Consider the following 19,199-nt stretch of genomic DNA (forward strand, 5'->3'; position numbering starts at 1 on the left):
GTGTTTGGCAGATGGGGTTAGTTGCCAGTGCTGCCAATCTTCCTGAACTATTGACTATCGCATTTACCTTGTTTATCTCTGACTATGTTCAATTTAACTCTTGGGACATACTCCATACCATGTCGGACTTCCCTAGTTGCTAATCTCACAGCTGAATTTCTACCATTGTTTAACATAGTAATCAGGAGCATGGTCTTTGGAATAAATCTGACTTAGGTTTGAATCCTGTCTCTGCTACTTGTATTGTTCTAATTTATTCAACTTCCCTAAACTTCATTTGTATCATATATAAAACTGGTATAACATCACCTGTTTTATAGAATTGTTATAAGGATTAAAAGAAGTAATGAATGTAAAGTTCTAATTATAATAGTTGGTACATATCATATGCTCAAAAATATTGTTATTTTTATGATCATTATTTAGAAGCTTGTGTTTATTTTGTTAACCACTTTCCTCAAATATTTTGCCATTTTCATCCTTTTCACATAGTATCTGCTCCACTTCCCAGCAAAGGAACATATTTCCAAGTCTCCATTTTTTTTAGGTCAGTTTGTTCTTAAAATGGGCCCTGTTCTGAAATACAATCCTCAATTCTCCAAAAGTCTTTCTTCTCCCCTATGAGCTGAAATTTTACTTTATTAGATTTTTTCCTTATTTATATTATGTTCATTTTTTTACATTATTTTACATTATTAGACCACTAATTAGAGTTTCACTTATGTTAACAATCATTTTCCACCAAATATTAAAAAAACCCTCTGGTAGGGAAATTTGACTATCAGTCATTCACACATTAGCTCATTGTGGTATGCAGAAAAGTGGGACCCCCAAAGATGTACACATCTCAATTTTCACAACCTATGAATGTGTTACCTCACATGGCACAAAGGGACTTTTTGCAGATGTGATTAAGTTATTAACATTGAGATGAGGAGATTATCCTGGATTATCCGGTGGACCCAGTCTAATCACATGAGTCTTGAAAAGCAGAGAATCTTTCCAGACTGTGGTCAGAGGCAGAAGTGAGGACACAAAAAGGGTCAGAGAAATGGCTACATTGCTGGCTTTGAAGATGAAGGAATGGGTCCATGAGCCACGGAATGTAGGAAAATGCAAGGAAATGGAGTCTCCCCTACATCCTCTAGAAAAAATACAGGCCTGCTGACATCTTGATTTTAGACCGATGAGCTCCATGTCAGACTTCTGAGCTACAGAAATATAAGAAGGAATAGAGCTGTATTATAGTTCATGTAAGAAGGAATATAAATTTGTGTTGTTTGAGGTGCCCAAGCTTTTGGTAATTTGTTGCAGCAGTAGTAGAAAACGATTCCAGTGTTCACAGTAGGCCATAGTGTTTTTTCTAGAGGAAATTGTTCACAAAGCCAAATAGTTGAGTTGGAACAATTTGCAAGTTGGTGGGCTCTTTGTACTAGGCTAGCCTTTGAGTCAGACAGATGTATTTGAATCTTGTCTCTACTTACTAGCAGGAGACTTGGGCAAGTTTTTCATACATTCTGAGACTTCCTTCATACAGCAGGAACAGTGAAATCTATCTGCTTGGTAGTTGTGAGGAGTAAGTGGGATCACATATGATATCCCCAAAATTATAATGATTATTATATTAATACAAATATGGAGAATTTAGTCCTTTTATTTATAGTACTTATATATTGGGCATTGTGGTGATTGAATGAATAAGTTGTCTATAGGCAAAAGAAAATCCATGTATGTTTAATAATTTTACAATTCATATCAGAATATTTCTAAGATCTGTCTAAGGTGGTATTTTTTGTTAAAAGAAATATACCACTAAAGTCACTAGTAAGAAATAAAAATCTGGGAGTCAATAGAAAAGTGAATATAATAAGTCCAGCTAATGCTGGACTCTCAATGTCTGACTTGGTACTTTATTACTTGCAGCTGAGTTATTTTCATTGTCTGTGACTCATCTTTTTTTTTTTTTTCATGCTTGTGGACTGGAAGGAGAAGGGGGTCATGACAATTAGGCACATGGGGCTGGTCTTGCAGAAGTCCAGGCTATATCTTCCTGTGTCAGAATCAATTCCTATCACTGAGGGCCACACCTCTAAGAATTGATCTCTGATCAACTGGTTTATTGATTAATTTATGTCTGAAATTCCATCTGTCAAAAATAGGTAAACATATAGAAATGCAAAGAAAGATTAAATTCTAGCTATATACATAGTGACAATAATAAATTTTCAAATTTTGCACTGGGCTTCATTTTGAACCTATTTTTACAGCTAGCCATTGATGATGTAAGTGTATGAAAGTATGTTAGCTAATCCTGATTTCAGGATGTGCAAATATATACTCATGTCCTAATAATGGGAATCTTTTTGTATAACTATCTAAGTATAACCACAGTCTGCTGTCTTCTCCTTGTGGGTATTATAAATATTGAACCAAATATGTACAGAAATCTCCTCAGTGTATTGCAGCTACTCATGTGCATGTACCTTTTTCCACTTAATTTTTGGATGTGATTTTATCTATCTGAAGCCTGGAGACAGATTACTTCATCATCCTAAACAGATGAAATAACAAATAACAAATATGTCTTCCCCTGGTTAGCTCATTGTAGCATTTTAACTCCAAACATTGATTGATGAATATGTTCCCTCCAGTTTTAGTGAAAAAGCAAACATGTGTATGGAAGGGAAGGAGATATTTACCCTGATAATGATTTCAGATGAATGTTATTTGTACCTAGAGCTAATGCTGGACTCTCCATGTCTGACTTGGTACTTTATTACTTGCAGCTGAGTTGTTTTCATTGTCTGTGACTCATCTTATTTTTTTTGCATGCTTGTGGAATGGAAGGAGGAGGGGGTCGTGACATATAGACACGTGGGGCTGGTCTTGCAAAGGTCTAGGCTGTATTTTCCCGTGTCAGAATCAATTCTTATCACTGAGGGCTACAACACCTCTAAGAATGGATCTCTGATCGACTGGTTGATTAATTTATGTCTGAAACTCCATCTGTCAAAAATATTACTGAGCACTGTGTGCCAGACAATTTTTGGCAACTGGAGAAAAAAGTGAATTAAAAAAGTGAAGTTTCTAAGCTTCCAGGACAGACCGACATCGTCCCAGAACATATTTCAATACCCCCAAACAACAAATGGGCGCAATCCTGAATAAAATGCAACTCACTGTCCAATATTATTACTAAATAGGTCCAATGTAAAAGCTTTAAGGTTTAACGGACCTTAAAGGCATGACTTCTATTCAGACACTCAAATGTCCAAATGTTGTGTGCTTTTGCTCTTACATAAACACAATTTTATACTGGTGCCAATTAAGAATCTTAATCAGTAAAACCCTTACTACTATGGTGATATTTCTAAATGTTTATACTATGAGGACCTGAAATATATAACTTCTGCTTCACTCTATACTACTCACTTTAATTCACTCTTTTCTAAATCAGAGTTCAGTATTTTTCTTCCATAAAACATAGGAAGAAAACTTTCTGGGGTATATTTTGACAATGTGCCACAAGTCGTAAAAATGTGGCTACATTTTGATCTACCAGTTTGATGCTTCTATAATTTATTCCAAGGAAATATCTATTTAAAAGGTTAGAAAAATGCATGTGTTTTTTTTAATCAAAAAAAGGAGGAATGGGAGAAAAGCGCCCCCTTTAATTTGTTCATTAAACAAATCTTCAGATGAATCTTCAGTTCAAAAAAACAAAAACAAAAAATAGTATATTTCAGGAAAATTTCTGGGAAATTCTAGTATTCATCTGCAATGATGAAACTGCCACTTCGATTTTTATGGTAGATGACAAAATTTCTCAATATACACAAAATGTAAGGGTTTTTTGGGCAGTAGTCAGTCAAATAGAATTTTGCCACATAAGTTTTCTAATGTTACCTTCTAATTTCAGTTGCAGTTTCCTTCAAAGGAAAAGGATAATATTGCCTGAGGGAAAAAAATTAAGATATTAATACTTAACATCATTTATAAGGACAACTTTTAATGAAGTTTATTATTTGCTGAACTTTTTTGTCGAAACCGATATGGCTAAATAGGAATGACAACTGAAATTCAAATTTAATAAAGTGATAGATAGGATGTCTGTGCAAATTATTTAAAACTGTATCGCTGCATTTTTTGGTTATTTTGGATTGTCTAACTTATTTCAATAGAAGATTTTTAAAAATCTCTAAATGGGATGAAATATTTAGAAAGGCATTGTTAATAGCGTTAAACTGTTCTAATCTTATTAGAATATCAATTAGTAGTACGAAGTTTCGAAGAACAACAAAATGAAGGATTCTCTAAGAAATCATCTCCATTTGTTAGGTTAATGAGGGAGAGTAAAGTATTGCACTTTATTATTCAACGTAAAACAATGTCGTCAACAGTAACATACAGGTACCCAATTTAATATTTATTATATGCATTTAACATATAATAAATGTTTTTCAACAGTTGTATGTTTACTATGTGGTACAGTCTTAAAATTTTGCTGATTCGTAGTTTATAAAACAGAAACATCACCAAACTCATCAGAACTCACAAACTGATCAGAAAAGTTTTTTTGAAGACTGGAAAAATACTTTATTGTCTTAATCATGTTCCAGATCAGAGACTAGAGATGTGGCACCTAAATGTACATATGGTCCTGGATTTCATCCTGGATGGATTAAAAATAGCTACAAAGGACATTACCATGAAAATGGATGACATTTTAATATGGACTAGTCATAAAAATATTCTATCAATATTAAGTTTCCCAACTTTGATAATCATAATGTGGTTTTGTATGAGAATGCTTTTTACTTAGAACCCATAAACTGAAGTGTTTATGGGTAAAGGGACACAATATCTTTACATTTACTCTGACATGATCCCGAAAAAGTAGTATACATATACATTTATAAATATACATTTAAATTTATAAATATACATTTAAATAAATCTGTCAAGGGAATATGAATGATAAATAAATACTGTAGAATGTAAATAATTAGTGAATCTGGGTAAAGAATATATAGGATTTCCTTTTTTTATATGATAAATTTGATATGTTACCTTTGCAAATTTAAGGTATAAATTTAGCGTTTTCCTATTGTAATATGAGTGTCATTGAAGCAGTATTTATCACATATCATTATAATGCAATATTATTGTCTGTATTCATTATACTGTATATTAGGTCTCTATGGCTTATTTACTACTCATTATAAGTTTGTACCCTTAAACACCATCAGTCTTATTCCCATTCATCTCCCATTTACTGGTCACCAGCATTTTACTCTCTGTTTTTTACAGGTTGGACTTTTTCAGATTCCATATGTAAGTGATATCATACACAACTTGGCTTACTCTGTCTGATTTTATCCCACTTAGCATTATGTGCTCAAAGTTAATCTATGTTGTCGCAAATGGCAGGATATCCTCTTTTCTCATAGCTGAATAATAACTCCATTGTGTGTGTGTGTATGTGAATACTACATATATATATATATATATATATATATATATATATATATATATATATATATATATATATGAATACACACACACTACATCTTTTTAATCCATTTATTTGGGATTTCTTTGCATTGATCTTGTAGTTTTTCTGTACATTTCAAATTATTCAAAATTAAAAGCTACAAAAACCTAATTTTCAGAACATTGTGTTTCAATTCAGAGGTCTGAGATTTTTCAATAATTGTAGCGTTGGTGGGTAATTTGGGTCTTTTGGGTTTTCTGATTTGGAGCAAATATTCACTTTGTTATTCATTGCTATCTAGAGGGTCATGGTTTTAAAATATTTATGTTTTTATTATAAAAATATTACACATTTATTTAAAAAACTGTGGAATATATAGAAAAGTAGAATTTAAAAAGCCATTTGAAAATTTATTTCTCATTTGATTTTTTAAGTTTATGTTTGTATACGAATATCTGTATGTATATGATCTTTCTAAAAACTTGGTATTATATTCATTTTCAACATCATACATAGTTCTCTTCAACTTTATTTTAATAGTTACATAGAAGTCCATTGAGTAAATGTACTTGGTTTACTTATCCATTCCTAAGTTGATATTTTTAATAGTTTATGTAAATATAAAACTATACTTGTGGAAAAAAATGTCCGGAGGTTTTGTGTTTTTTCTGATGTCAATGTAGTAAAATTAAAGTATGCAAATAGGTTAACATAGCATTCCAAATTGTCACAATTTATCTTGACAGGCTCATGATTACAGGTGAGTGTTTTAGTTTTCTCAGATGTCCTACGGTGCTACTGTAACCTTCTCCCAATGTCCTTCTCTAAATTTATGCTCAAGGCAGAATACTTGATCATCCATGTAATGAACTGAAAAGCTGCTGTTGCCAAAGCTAATAGCTCTTCATATTTGTCATTTGTCTTCAAGAAGGATTTGTTTTATCTGAAAGTTCCAAGTATCATCTTCATTTTCAAGCCTTACCAAAGCAGATCGGGATTCTGTGCATGGTAGATGTTTCAAGTTGCCCAGATCTGAAATTTCCAAATCAAATGATCACCCAAGATGATTTCTAAACAGATTTTCCCAAGACACCTGTAATAACTTATATGGCTAAAATATTTTTCTAGTTTGGAAAGATAATGGAGTGTATGTAGCATCTTGAGAAATACCATTTTGAATAAATTCTTAAACATAAGTGCTTTAAGAGCATGAGGAAAGATTTATTGAGTTCAATTTTATTTTCAATATACAGCTGTATTACAGATCAGTTAAATTATTCTTTTCAGAGAGCACTTTCATCATTAGCAATTATTTGCTGAGAATCCAATATGTGTAAAATACTATGTTCAGTTCTGAGTGTATAAATCATGGCTCCTGTCCTTTAGGGACTTAAAATTTTAAGCCATCATAAAGTACCATTCAGCAGATTAACAAAAACCCATTATTATTTAATAATAGTATGATTTCTCCTAGCTGCATATATTCTCTTGTCCTAGATAGAGACATAATTTATCAGCATAAATTGGTAAAATATTTTTGGAACAAGAAGATTAATCATGCTTTGAATCCTACAGGAAATTCAGAATGTAGAAAGCTCTCTCTTTGATTTTAGCTGTTTTGAGCTTTAGCAATCAGGTCTCTGACTTTCAGTTTTGTTTTCTCTCCACTCAACCTCATGATTTTTCCTAGTCAAATAACTTTAAGGCAGTTATTAAAGAGGAAGGTTCTCGTGATAGTACTTCACTATTTGACATTTGTGAGTTGATCTGGTGATACTTTTGAGCACAAAGAATGAAATATGATCATGATTTATTCTCACAAATTGCCTTTTTATCCATGAATATTGAAACATTCAGCTAATCAACATAATTTAGTTTTACCTATATCACAAAATATATGAGTAGAATGGTTTTGCATTGTGTCAATTTCCAACCTTTTATCTAGCTGCTATTATTTCAGTAGACATAATACCTATTAACTATTGTTTCTGTCCTACCTGAGAAAGATAATGGAGTGGATGGCCTTTTTCTGTTGTATGTCCTGCAGTCCTGATTGTATTTTACAGCCCAATATATTGGGTCTTTTGCAATTTTAATCTAGTTGTAAAACAAAGATACAAAACCATTGTTCTATTCTTACGGAGCACACAGTTTACTTGGCTATAGCATATAGAGCTGTGGAACGCTAGCAGTAAGCAGAGGAGAAGAACACAGGCAAATAAAGATAGTCACAAGGTCTTGGAGCATCAGGAAGAGAAGGGAACAGAAACAGAGACATCACTCTGTGTTGATGTGGCTCTCTGGATAACAGGTTGGTGAAGAGAGTAATGGGTCAGGGAAGATACATTTGAGTCTAGCTTTGCACAGTACGAGTATGGTTAGCATGTTGCTCAAATCTAGGGGGCACCCTTCAAATTGTATTCTATACAAGTGGTGCCACAGACAGATAACTTTAGATCTTTGAGCGAGCCTACATTTTTGTGTGTGCCCTGCCTCACATACTCTTCACCCACCTCAGATTTTTGTCACTATGATAGTTGCTGGGCATGCTGCCAGTATCTCATCTCAAATGCCCACATAATTTCTTCCCTTTTCTGCCTCAGATTTTCTCTGACGCCCTGTAGTCTTGCTTAGCCCTTGACCAGGAGTGTGGAGAAATTGAAGTCCCCTGGGAAGAACTGTCCACCAGTGGGATTGATAGTTGCTGCATAAATGCTCCGGCCTCCCGTTCTTTGGAGAGACACATCTGAGGGACACTGTGTGCAGCCTTTAGAGAGCTTCCCGGAAGACTGAGCCACATTACCCACAGTGATGTCCAAGTTCATAATGGACTTTTTACTGCCTTTTTTCTTCTTCTCTGTCTCACTCTACCTGATCCTTCACTCCTCTTTTTGGACATCACTTCCCAAATTAGTTATTTATATCCAAGCCCTTCTCTCATGCTCTGCTTTCAGAGGACCCAAACCAAGAAATCAGCTTGAGCTCATTGATAGTGTTAAGCCATATTTAAATCCAGAGAAAATATTTGTTTGCTGGTTGGTTGCCTTTTGCATGTACAGTTATGGAAAGAAATAATGCAATACAGTTTATGAGTGAGAGCCTGGAAACATTGTGTGATTAAAGATTTTGTTTGGCGTGAATATCAGAGGGCCCTGGGAGTCTTTTCTATCTCTACTTATTCTCTAGGTGATGTGATCCTGTCTCATGATTCTAAATAGTATATAAGTGCTGATGGCTTTTATATCTTTTTCTTCAATGCAGACCTTTCTTCCAAACTCCAGACTTACATATCAAGATGCCTACTCGACATCATGACTTGGGGCTCTAGTAGACATCCACAAACTAAAATGCCAAGTTTGAACTTAAGATCTTCTCCAAAAACATCTCCACATGCATTCTTCCACATCTTGGTTGATAGTAACTTCATCCATCCACTTGTTCATGCCAGACACCTAGGAGTCACCCTGGACCCTTTTCTTTTTCTCTCATTCCATAGCCAACTCATCAAAAAATCCTGTCAATTCCACCTTCAAACCATATCTGAATCTAGCATTTGTTACTGTTACGCTGTGGCCCCAGCCATCATCAGGTCTCATCTGGATTACTGCAATAGCTTCCCACTAATCTCTCTGCTTCCTTACCCCTTACAGCATATTCTCTACACAACCAAAGCAATCATTTAACAACATAACACAAGTCATATCACTGCCATGGCTCTCTGTTTTATTGAAGATAAAATCCAAGTCCCTACAGTGGCCCACAGTGCCCTGTATGACCTGGCCCCATTACTTCTCTGACTTTATCCTCCACAACACTGCCCCACGCTCAACCCACTCTAGCCACACAGCCTCTTTGTACTTCCTCAAATATGCCAGGTATGCTCTCACCTCAGGGCTTTTGTGCTGGCTGTGTCTTCTCCCTGAAATTCTCTTCACTCCCAAGTCCCACCTCCAGCATGTCAGATACCCCTGACCTTGCTCCACTAATTTTTTCTGTTGGCACTTCTCAGTTATAACATACAATATTATTTACCTATTATGTTGATTGGTGTGTCTGTTTCCTTTTCTAGGACATAAATTTCATAGGCACAGAGATCTTTGTTTTATTCACTTATTTATCCCACTAAAACAGTGCCTACATAATTTGACACTCAGAAAATAGTTGTTGAGTTGAATAATAATTTGTTTCTGTCCAACACTGTACACCTCGAGGTACTCCCAGTTCTTTCTATCTCATACCTTATTCAAAAAATGATTTGGAGTGCCTTATAGAAATATACACTATGCAACAGAGTAACAATTAATGATGAGGAAATTGGGTAAGAATGAAATAATGGTCATGAAATGAGTCAGGGATAAGGTTAGGTTTTCTGCATTTACTAGAAGGGGGCAATACGTTTTCATAAGCAAAGAGGAACTCTCAAATTTTGATTAAGAATGATTGAAAAATTTACAAAATACTTGTCAAATGTAGCTAAAATGTGACTGGGACTGCTTGTTACAGTCATATCTTTCGAACACTAACAAGATCAAATACACAAAGCAGTTAACATACTGCAGTATTTTTCAGGTTTGAGTGATTCAAGGTGCTAAATAGTCTTGGTTCATAACATCTAGGAGAATTACATCTTTGCAGATACAGGTGAAGTTTCAAGTTTAATTAGTATTGAAAATAAATATATATATTGCTTGGCTTATATGCAGCCAGGAGCTTCTTAAACCAATGAGAAAATATCCACTTATTTAGCTAAATCAAGAAAACAAAGACTGGTTAAGAAAGACTATTTTGCAAAATAAAGATTTTGCATAGATACTTTTTCTTTACTAACTTAACTTTTGTTGTGGTTCTGTTTATGGTAGCTTGATTTGTTTGAGGAGTGTTTACAGTTATTAGGAATCACTGTTCTTTGTTGCTGATGTCCAGTGTTCTTAAAACCATTACTTTTTAATATTTTGTCCAGTATTTGTTTGTTCATTTCTAATTGGAAGGTAAATTTAAGCCCTGTTCTACCATCTTGGCCAAAAAGGGAAATCCTGACCTCTGTCTCTCAAATCTGATCTTAGAGCTCTTGACATTTTGGTCACTCATCAGACCACCTGAATTCTTGCCAACATTCTCATCTTATTTGGCACAGAGAACCTTTCTGGCTTCACTTACATGACTATCCAGTTTGTACTCAAGAGTTAATTAATTCATTGTTTTCTCCATATCCTATTTCATACTTCATAGCTTTCGATGTATGTGCTTGATCATTCCTCAAGTTTGTGTCTGTATGAGATACCTGTTTTTCAGCTCTTCAAATGCCACTTGGCCCAACTTCTTACTCTAGTTCACTGCTGTGACTGTTTCCTGAAAGCGTCGAATGATTTTGCATAAGTACAGATATGTTATGCTTTGTCTCAGACTGGAAACTCATGCCATACTTCTACTTTCTTTCTCTGCTATGGGGCACTGCTGAAGTCATGGCACAGGATGCAAGAACCTGCTCTGGACTCATAACCCAGAAAATGTATGATAGGTAATGACTCTGAAAGCCACCTATGATCAAAGAGACAGCTGATGATGAAGAAATATTTCTCTCTAATCCCTTGTTATCTTCAGGCTCAGGAGGGCCTGGAGGATTGAGCAAAGGCTCCAGGTCCATTACACAACCTTGTGTTGGCTTTTCCTCCTTCCCTGTGATGCTATTTTCACAATCCTCTTATTCTCTTCCCTCAACTGCTCTAGCCTTCCCATTTGTTTCTAGGCTACCGATAGAAAATTGAAAAACTACCTTGATTGGATCTCTTAGTAAATCATAGTATCTTATCCAGGATTATTTTTCTGCCACGTAATCCAGCTAGTTACCCTGTATTAAGTTGCTGCGTAAATCTATCATACCTTCATCCTTAAAACTGGCCTTCTTCATTCTCAACCCACATTCTTACTTGAGTTGTTGAGAAATATAAGACTTTACAAGATTAGCTTCCATACTTTCTTCTATACTTCATAATGGTTTTCAACTGATTCCTTCCCACTATAAAAGCGTACTTTAAAAAGCATCTTTAATCAAATTTTGGTTCAAGATGGTGGATTAGGTAAACTGCATGCCAGGCTGACACCAAAATTACAAATAAATTATAGAACAATCTACTTCAAGAATCATCTGAATACTAGCTAAACAGAACCCCTGTAACTAAGGATATAAAGAAGAGACCACATTGAAACTGGTGGAAGGGTCGGAGATGCAAAATGGGCCGACCCCAAACCCACAGATAGTGATTGAGCACCAGGAGGGATACCTCAGTGGCAGGGATTCCCCCAGCAGAGGGAGGTGTCCCAGACCCACACTGAGCTTCTCAGCCCAGGGGTCCTGTGCTGGGAAGAGAAGTTCCAAAACATCTGGAAATGAAAATCAATGAGGACTCTTTCTGCCCATCGTAGTGAGACAGAAGGTGGCTGGAAACCCAGACACCCTCTTAAAGGGACCACACATAAACTTACTTACTTGCAAAAACTCACCTGGTTCCCATGGGAGAGGCAGTAACTTGAGGGGTGCCAGACAAAAGTGGGGAAAGACTGAGTTGTGTGGCTTTGGTGCGAGGGCTAGATGGATAGCAGCCATTATCCCTGTGTGGAGCTTGCCTCACAAGTAGCTTACAGGAGGACTCCATCTTTTCTATCTAGAACCCTCCCTCAAAGAGCCATTCTGAGACTGCATTCTGGTAAAATCCTCGTGTGCACATGACCTTGGTGATGCCCTGTGTCCCCACTCCACACATCTAGTACTGCATTGCCCAGAATATTCTTGGCTACTGAGCAGCCAGCCCTACCCCATAGGTGCCAAAGCCTAATACAGCAGCAGATAGCCCACGGCAGCCCAAAGAACTTTGCTTGTGGGCAGTGAGCCACAACCTGTGCCACAGCATCTCTTGGGTGACTCTTAGGTGATTCTTGGGGACCTGCAGGCCTAAGGCAGTGATGATCTCAGGGCATTTTTGTAAAGTCGTCATAGGCCCGACACTGCTGCAAGAAGAAAAACTGCATTAACTCTGTACAAACTACCGCCCACAATCTGTGGCTCCTTGGAACCCCACCCTGCCGACCTAGAGCTATATCTCAAAGGTACTCTTAAGACCGGTTCAACCAGCCCAGCCTGTGCACCTAAGGAGGCTCTTTTGACAGCTGAACCTTACAAGCATTCGGCAGGTGACAATATGCCTAGGGGGCCCTGGCCTTTTACTAAACTGTCCCAGGCCCAATACTGGTGGCAGACATACTCGGTTCACAGTGAGGTCATCGCGACATGCCAACAGGTCCAACACAGGCAGCTGCCAACCACATATAGCATTGTAGCTCCACTGGGTGGCTGCAGGCCATTAACAGTCAAGGCTGAAATTGGCCTGCAAGGGAGCCCCTTCCAAAAGACACCAGAAACAACACACCCAGAGGCCAGCTTCAGACTACACTAGAGCATTACCTGGTTAGTCTCACAATCAGCAACATAAAGGGTGGGCACAAGAGCCCACAGGGCCAAATCTCCCTCTGAGGGGTCAGCCACCGCACAGAAGCTCATACACTATGGGCATAGCCAGTCCTCACAGTCAGCCTGACAGTCAATCCCACCCACTGATACGCCAAAGCAATAAAAGCTCAACTATATCAGAACGCATACAACACACTCAAGGGACACTTCTAGAACACGGACACAAGAGATCAACGACACTGTACCACTGGACCACATAGAACACATACTACATAAGTCCACGCAGCAAAGACTGAGAGACAGAGGAGATCTACGTAATACATACACACAAACACAGAGAGGCAGCCAGAATGAGGAAATAAAAAAACATGTCCCAAATAGGAGGAACCTCCAGAAAAACAACTAAATGAAATGAAGGCAACCAACCTACCAGAGGCAGAGTTTAAAATGCTTAAGGAACTTCATGAGAATTTTAACAAGGAGATAGTAAGCATAATGAATGACTTAGAAACCATAAAAAAAAAAAAAAGTCAGAAATAAAGAATACAATACTGAAATGAAGAATACACTGCAAGGACTCAACAGAAGATTAGATGAAGCAGAAGACTGAATCAGTGATTTGGAAGACAAGGTAGCATAAAACACCCAATTGGAACAACCTCAACAAATAATAATAATAATAATAATAATAATAATAATAATAATAAAGATAGCTTAAGGAACCTCTGGGACAACATCAAGAGTCACAACATTCATATCATGGGAATACCAGGAGAAGAGAAGGAACAAGGAATCGAGAATCTAATTGAAGAAATAATGACTAAAAACTTTCCTAACCTGGTGAAGGAAATAGACATTCAAACCCAGGAAGCACAGTGAGTCCCAAACAAAATGAACCTAAACATGCCCACACCAAGACACATCATAATTAAAATGGCAGAGGTTAAAGACAAAGAGAGAATCCTAAAAGCAGCAAGAGAAAGACAACTAGTTACTTACAAGGGAGCTCCCATAAGACTATCAGCAGATTTCTCTATAGAAACTTTGCAGGCCAGAAGGGAATGGCAGGGAATAGTCAAAGTAATGAAAAACAAGGGCCTACAACCAAGGGCCTACTCAGCAAGGCTATCATTTAAAATTGAAGGAGGGCTAGAGTTTCCCAGACCAGAAAAAGCTGAAGGAATTCATTATCACCAAGCCAGTATTACAAGAAATGTTAAAAGAACTTCTTTAAGCAGGAGAAAAGAGAAAACAAACAAATAAGGTCAAAAAAACCTTCAAAAACAAAAAAAATATGAATAATAAAATGGCAATGACTGTATACCTATCAATAATCACTTTAAGTGTAAATGGTTAAATGCTCCAATCAAAAGACATAGGGTACCTGAAGGAATAAGAACATGAGATGCATACATAGTCTGTTTTCAAAAGACCCACCTCAGATCAAAAGACACACATAGAAAGAAAGTAAAAAGATGGAAAAGGTATTTCACACAAATGGAAATGAGAAAAAAAATGGGGTAGCAATACTCATATTGGACATAATAAACTTTAAAATGAAGACTGTAATAAGAGACAAAGGACATTATAATAATGAAAGGATCAATTCAACAAGAGGATGTCACCCTAGTAAACATCTAGGCACCCAACATAGTAGCACCTAAATATATAAAACAAATATTGACGTACATAACGGCAGAGATAAACAGTAACACAGTCATAGTAGGGGACTTTAACACCCCACTGACACCAATGGATAGATCTTCCAGATAGAAAATCAACACAGAAACAGTGGCCTTAACATGAAAAGACCAGATGGGTGGATTTAATTGATGTTTTAAGAGCATTTCACCCTAAAACAGCAGAATTTACATTCTTTTCTAACATACTAGAAAGTACAAATTGGTAGTCACAAAATAGTCATAGGGATGGGAAATGCAGTATGGGAATATAGTCAATAATGTCCAAACTATGTATGGTGTCAGATGGGTACTAGACTTATCGTTGGGATCAATTCATAAATTATATAAATGCCTAACCACTGTGCTGTACTCCTGAAACTAATATAAAATAATATTGAATGTCAACTGTAAATAAATAAATTATATATATATATTATATATATATATATATATATATATATATATATATATATAATATATAATAAAATAAATATATATGTGTGTATATATATATATATATATATATATATATATATATATATAGTAACGGGATGTAAAGTACAGCATAGGGAATATAGTTACTAGTGTTGTAGTATCTATGTATGGTGTCAGATGGATAGTAGATTTGTGAGGGTTATCACTTTGTGAGGTGTGTAAATGTTTAATTGTTATGTTGGTTTGTATACCTGAAACTATAATAAAAAAATAGCTGTATATTCCAAAGCAGTAAACAACCTAAAAAAAAAAAAAAAATCTTTAATCCGCTTCTAATTGTTTCCAGTGTTAGAAGAAATATCATCAATTTTTCTTAGAGTTAGTTTCTCCCATCTATGCTCTTGATTACATCTCAAGTTCTTTCTTAAATAGTCTTCCCATATCTTTCTTTAATTTCCAATGGTTCCTTTTGCTGACTACAGCTATGTTCAGATCTCACCCATAATATAAGAAACAAAGCAAAAAACAAAAATCATTTTGTTGACCCCATCATTACTCCTATTAACCATGACCTTTTCTCTTTTTTTATTCAATTGAACATTTATTGAAATAATATCTTAATTTATCACATATTTATTCCTTTACCCCGGATAACCTAATTTCAATTTCTACCACTCTTTGGAAACTACTGTCTTAATGGTCAATGAAGGATAAAATAACTATTAAACCTCATAGCCTTTGCTCAGTCATCATCTTTGATAACATTCCAGCATGTTCCAGTTGATGCCAGTTTTCTTTTTTGACACTGTAAGAACTTATGTCTGTCAAGCTTCTTCCTCTTTGCATTCCCTAATCAATACCTCATCCCCTCCCAGAGCTCTCTGTAGGTTCTTTCTCTGACACTGGTCCTTCTCCCACAACCCAGTCTAATAGTACTTTTCACTTCTTATTGTATATTTCTCTTGGACAATGAGTTGAACCTCAAACTTAATTTTTATAAAATGGAGCTTATCCTTTCTATTCACTCCTACTATACCTCAGCTCTTTCTTCTGACTTTCTTGTTTATGAACAAGTAGGTTCCTTTCTTTAAGACACCAATGGATTCATAATTCCACTTTATGAAGTGTGATTAAGAAATACGGTGAATGTTTAAATAAAAATATATTACAGTAAAAGACACATTGCCATTAATCCCCCTCAAAATACTACCCCTCACTTCAAACACACTTATCCCATCATTCTTGCCACTTTCTGAAGCAGTTCTGGAAGTCCTCTTTCATGAGTATCTTTAGTTGTGCTGTCATGGCTGCCTCAATGTCCTGAATCTGTTCAAAACATTTACCTTTCATGGTCATTTTGACTTTGGGGAAGAGCCAGAAGTCACATGGTGCCAGATCCAGTGAATACAATGAATGAGGACACATTGTAATTTTTATTTGACAGAAATTGTCCTACCACAAGTAATGTGTACGGAGCCTTTCATTGTGATCAACAAATACAGTGAAAGCTGCTGCCAAGTGCCATCCAACAGAAAGGCAGGGATTTTCAATATGGGAAGTGGTGCATGGAATTTTAGTAACAGTGTGTGACAAGTTTCAACTCATTTGGTGCAGTCAGTTGGGTGTGAGCTACGATTGAGAGCAGGTGTGTTTTAAAGTGTGCTGTGAATCCATCATGACAACGCTCCATGTCACACATCATTTCTGGTATATGGCAATTTCTGTCAAATAAAAATATTATGGTGTGTCCTCATCCACCTTATTCACTGGATCTGGCACCGTGCGACTTCTAGCTCTTCCCCAAGGTCAAAATAATTCAGGGCATCGAGGCAGCCATGACAGTGCAACTCAAGACACTCGTGAAAGAGGACTTCCAGAACTGCTTCAGAAAGCGGCAGGAAAGAGTGATGGAATAAGTGTGTTCGAAGCAAGGGGGCGTAGTTTGAGGGGGATTAATGGCAATGTGTCTTTTACTGTAATAAATCTTTTTTTTAAACATTCATCATATTGTTTTATCGCACCTCTTACATTTCCCATATTTGGAGGAGAAAACTAGGCACTGTGATTTATATACATTATCTCATTTATTCCCCCACAGCAATTCACATTTCATACATTAGTAAACTAAGATCCAAAGTGGTCAAGAGACTTGACTAATATCTCAGAGTTGTGTAGGGATGCAAACTACATCTGTTGGACACTAAAATTTGTACACTTTTCTCTGTGTAATAGCATGACTATTAAAAGGCAACATATCATGAATCATCAAAGAAATATTCAATTATGTTTTGCTATTGTATTTATTAAGGAAGGAAAGCGCACAAATACATTTTAGAAAAACTGTGAATCTTCAACAAGAGTTTGAAGTAATAAAGACTTACTGTTAAACTTGGTGTTATTAAAATACTGTTAACCATAATAACCTCTTTCCAAATTCCTCGATCAAGGTTGTGTTATATACTGAACTGTGTGGTGTGTGGTTGTGTTATATGCTAAACTGGGTGTATATTTACTAATGTCTTTTATCTTGAGTTCAGATTGGAAATAGGGTTTGTTTTTTACTATGTGTTATTAATCAGATATTTTTCAATGTTAATCTCAACAATTAAAGAGAATCTTTACCTGTTGGACTTCAGAGCTAAGTTAAGTTTGATAACTGAGACAGAAGAATCTAACATTAAAGGGAGGATCAATAGCAGCAGTTAGTTTATAGTGTGGAAGTGTCCAATGTGTATGCAAAATAGGAAATTACACAGTATGCTGTAAGGATGGATTGTACTCTGGGCAAAGGATGCACCATCATTAAGCAATTGCATACTGAACAACTGTTGATTAAGTACCGTTTTATCCAATTTAGACCTAATGAACTTGGTAGATGAGATCCCTGCTGAATCAAGGAGCAATCAAAGCTTCATTCTGGATTCTGTGCCAGCTAGGTCAAGAAGTTCCAAGTGTTGTATATATTTACTTGGTACAGGAAAGACATGACTTTCTTATCCTTCCTTCTTTAACAGATATTTATGGAATATGATTTGTGCTGTAGGGCATATCAGTTGGTGAGTGGTAGATAATGATATAAAATAGAAAACTCTTCCCTGCCTTTGAGGAGTTTTATTTTCATTTTTGTTAATTTTCCTCAGTTATTCGGAATGACAATTTTTTTTTTTTAAATCAAAGGGGTAAAAAGTATTTTGTTTGAGTCTAAAGGCAAAGTAACTCTCTCCTCTAGCAAAAAGGGAAAAGGAATGAAGAGGTAAGGATGTGTTATAACTCTGTTCTCAGTCTCAGCTACCTCAGAGGTGCAATGACACTGTGGTTTTATTTGGAATTTTCAGGAAGGGGTCCGGATTACCATTTCGCAGGAAATGCAAAAGATGTGTCAGAAGAAGCCCATGTCTGCCTACCCTGCAGGGAGGGCTGCCCCTACTGTGCTGATGACAGCCCCTGCTTTGTCCAGGAGGATAAGTATTTGAGACTTGCCATCATCTCCTTCCAAGCCCTGTGTATGCTGCTGGACTTTGTTAGCATGCTGGTGGTCTACCACTTCCGCAAAGCAAAGGTAAACCCAGGTACCCTGGTTATGATCTTCCACTTTATTATGAAGATGACCTCTTGTTTTTTTAAGCAAATAGAGTTTTTCCAAATCCCAGTATCTTCTCTATTAAGCAGAAATCTTACTATAATAGGAACAGACAAGAGTATGAAAGTTACATTTTTAGCTTCCCAGGAGTAATGGGGATTAAAAATATGAAACTTTATAATAACATTTTCTTCTACAGAATGTTTCCCCCTATTTAGCCTGCAGCTCAAGTATTTCACTGCCTTAAAGGACTCTTTTTCATCATCTCTTTGGCCTCTTGAAAAACATATTCTGCCAATACCCATTATTTTGTTAATTTTTCCATATCCAGAAAACTTTGTGATGTTTATTATGTTTCATTTCTTATTTTTCTTAGCCATATTTGAAGATGGTAAATAGACTCAACTATTTTTGAGCATATTATACTTTGAAGAATGAATTTATTCATGACCTTATATTTGGTCTTGCATTAGTATCCCAGAATAATAGTGATCTTAGAAGCCTATATAGCTTTTGAGAGAACCTGTCCTTTAGTTCTGTTCT

General features: G+C 36.0%; 1 protein-coding gene across 1 annotated transcript in view; it reads left to right on the plus strand.

Moving 5' to 3' along the window:
• Window positions 1-19,199, plus strand: part of GPR158 (G protein-coupled receptor 158) — a 390,742-nt gene that overhangs the window by 223,224 nt on the left and 148,319 nt on the right. The window contains exon 4 of the mRNA XM_074324946.2: window positions 18,412-18,635. Coding sequence (XP_074181047.2) covers window positions 18,412-18,635 — 224 coding nt within the window. The remainder of the gene's footprint in view (window positions 1-18,411; window positions 18,636-19,199) is intronic.

The sequence above is a fragment of the Rhinolophus sinicus genome, chromosome 1, assembly GCF_057876585.1.
Source record: "Rhinolophus sinicus isolate RSI-liver-muscle chromosome 1, RSI-T2T, whole genome shotgun sequence".
Classification (NCBI taxonomy): domain Eukaryota; kingdom Metazoa; phylum Chordata; class Mammalia; order Chiroptera; family Rhinolophidae; genus Rhinolophus; species Rhinolophus sinicus.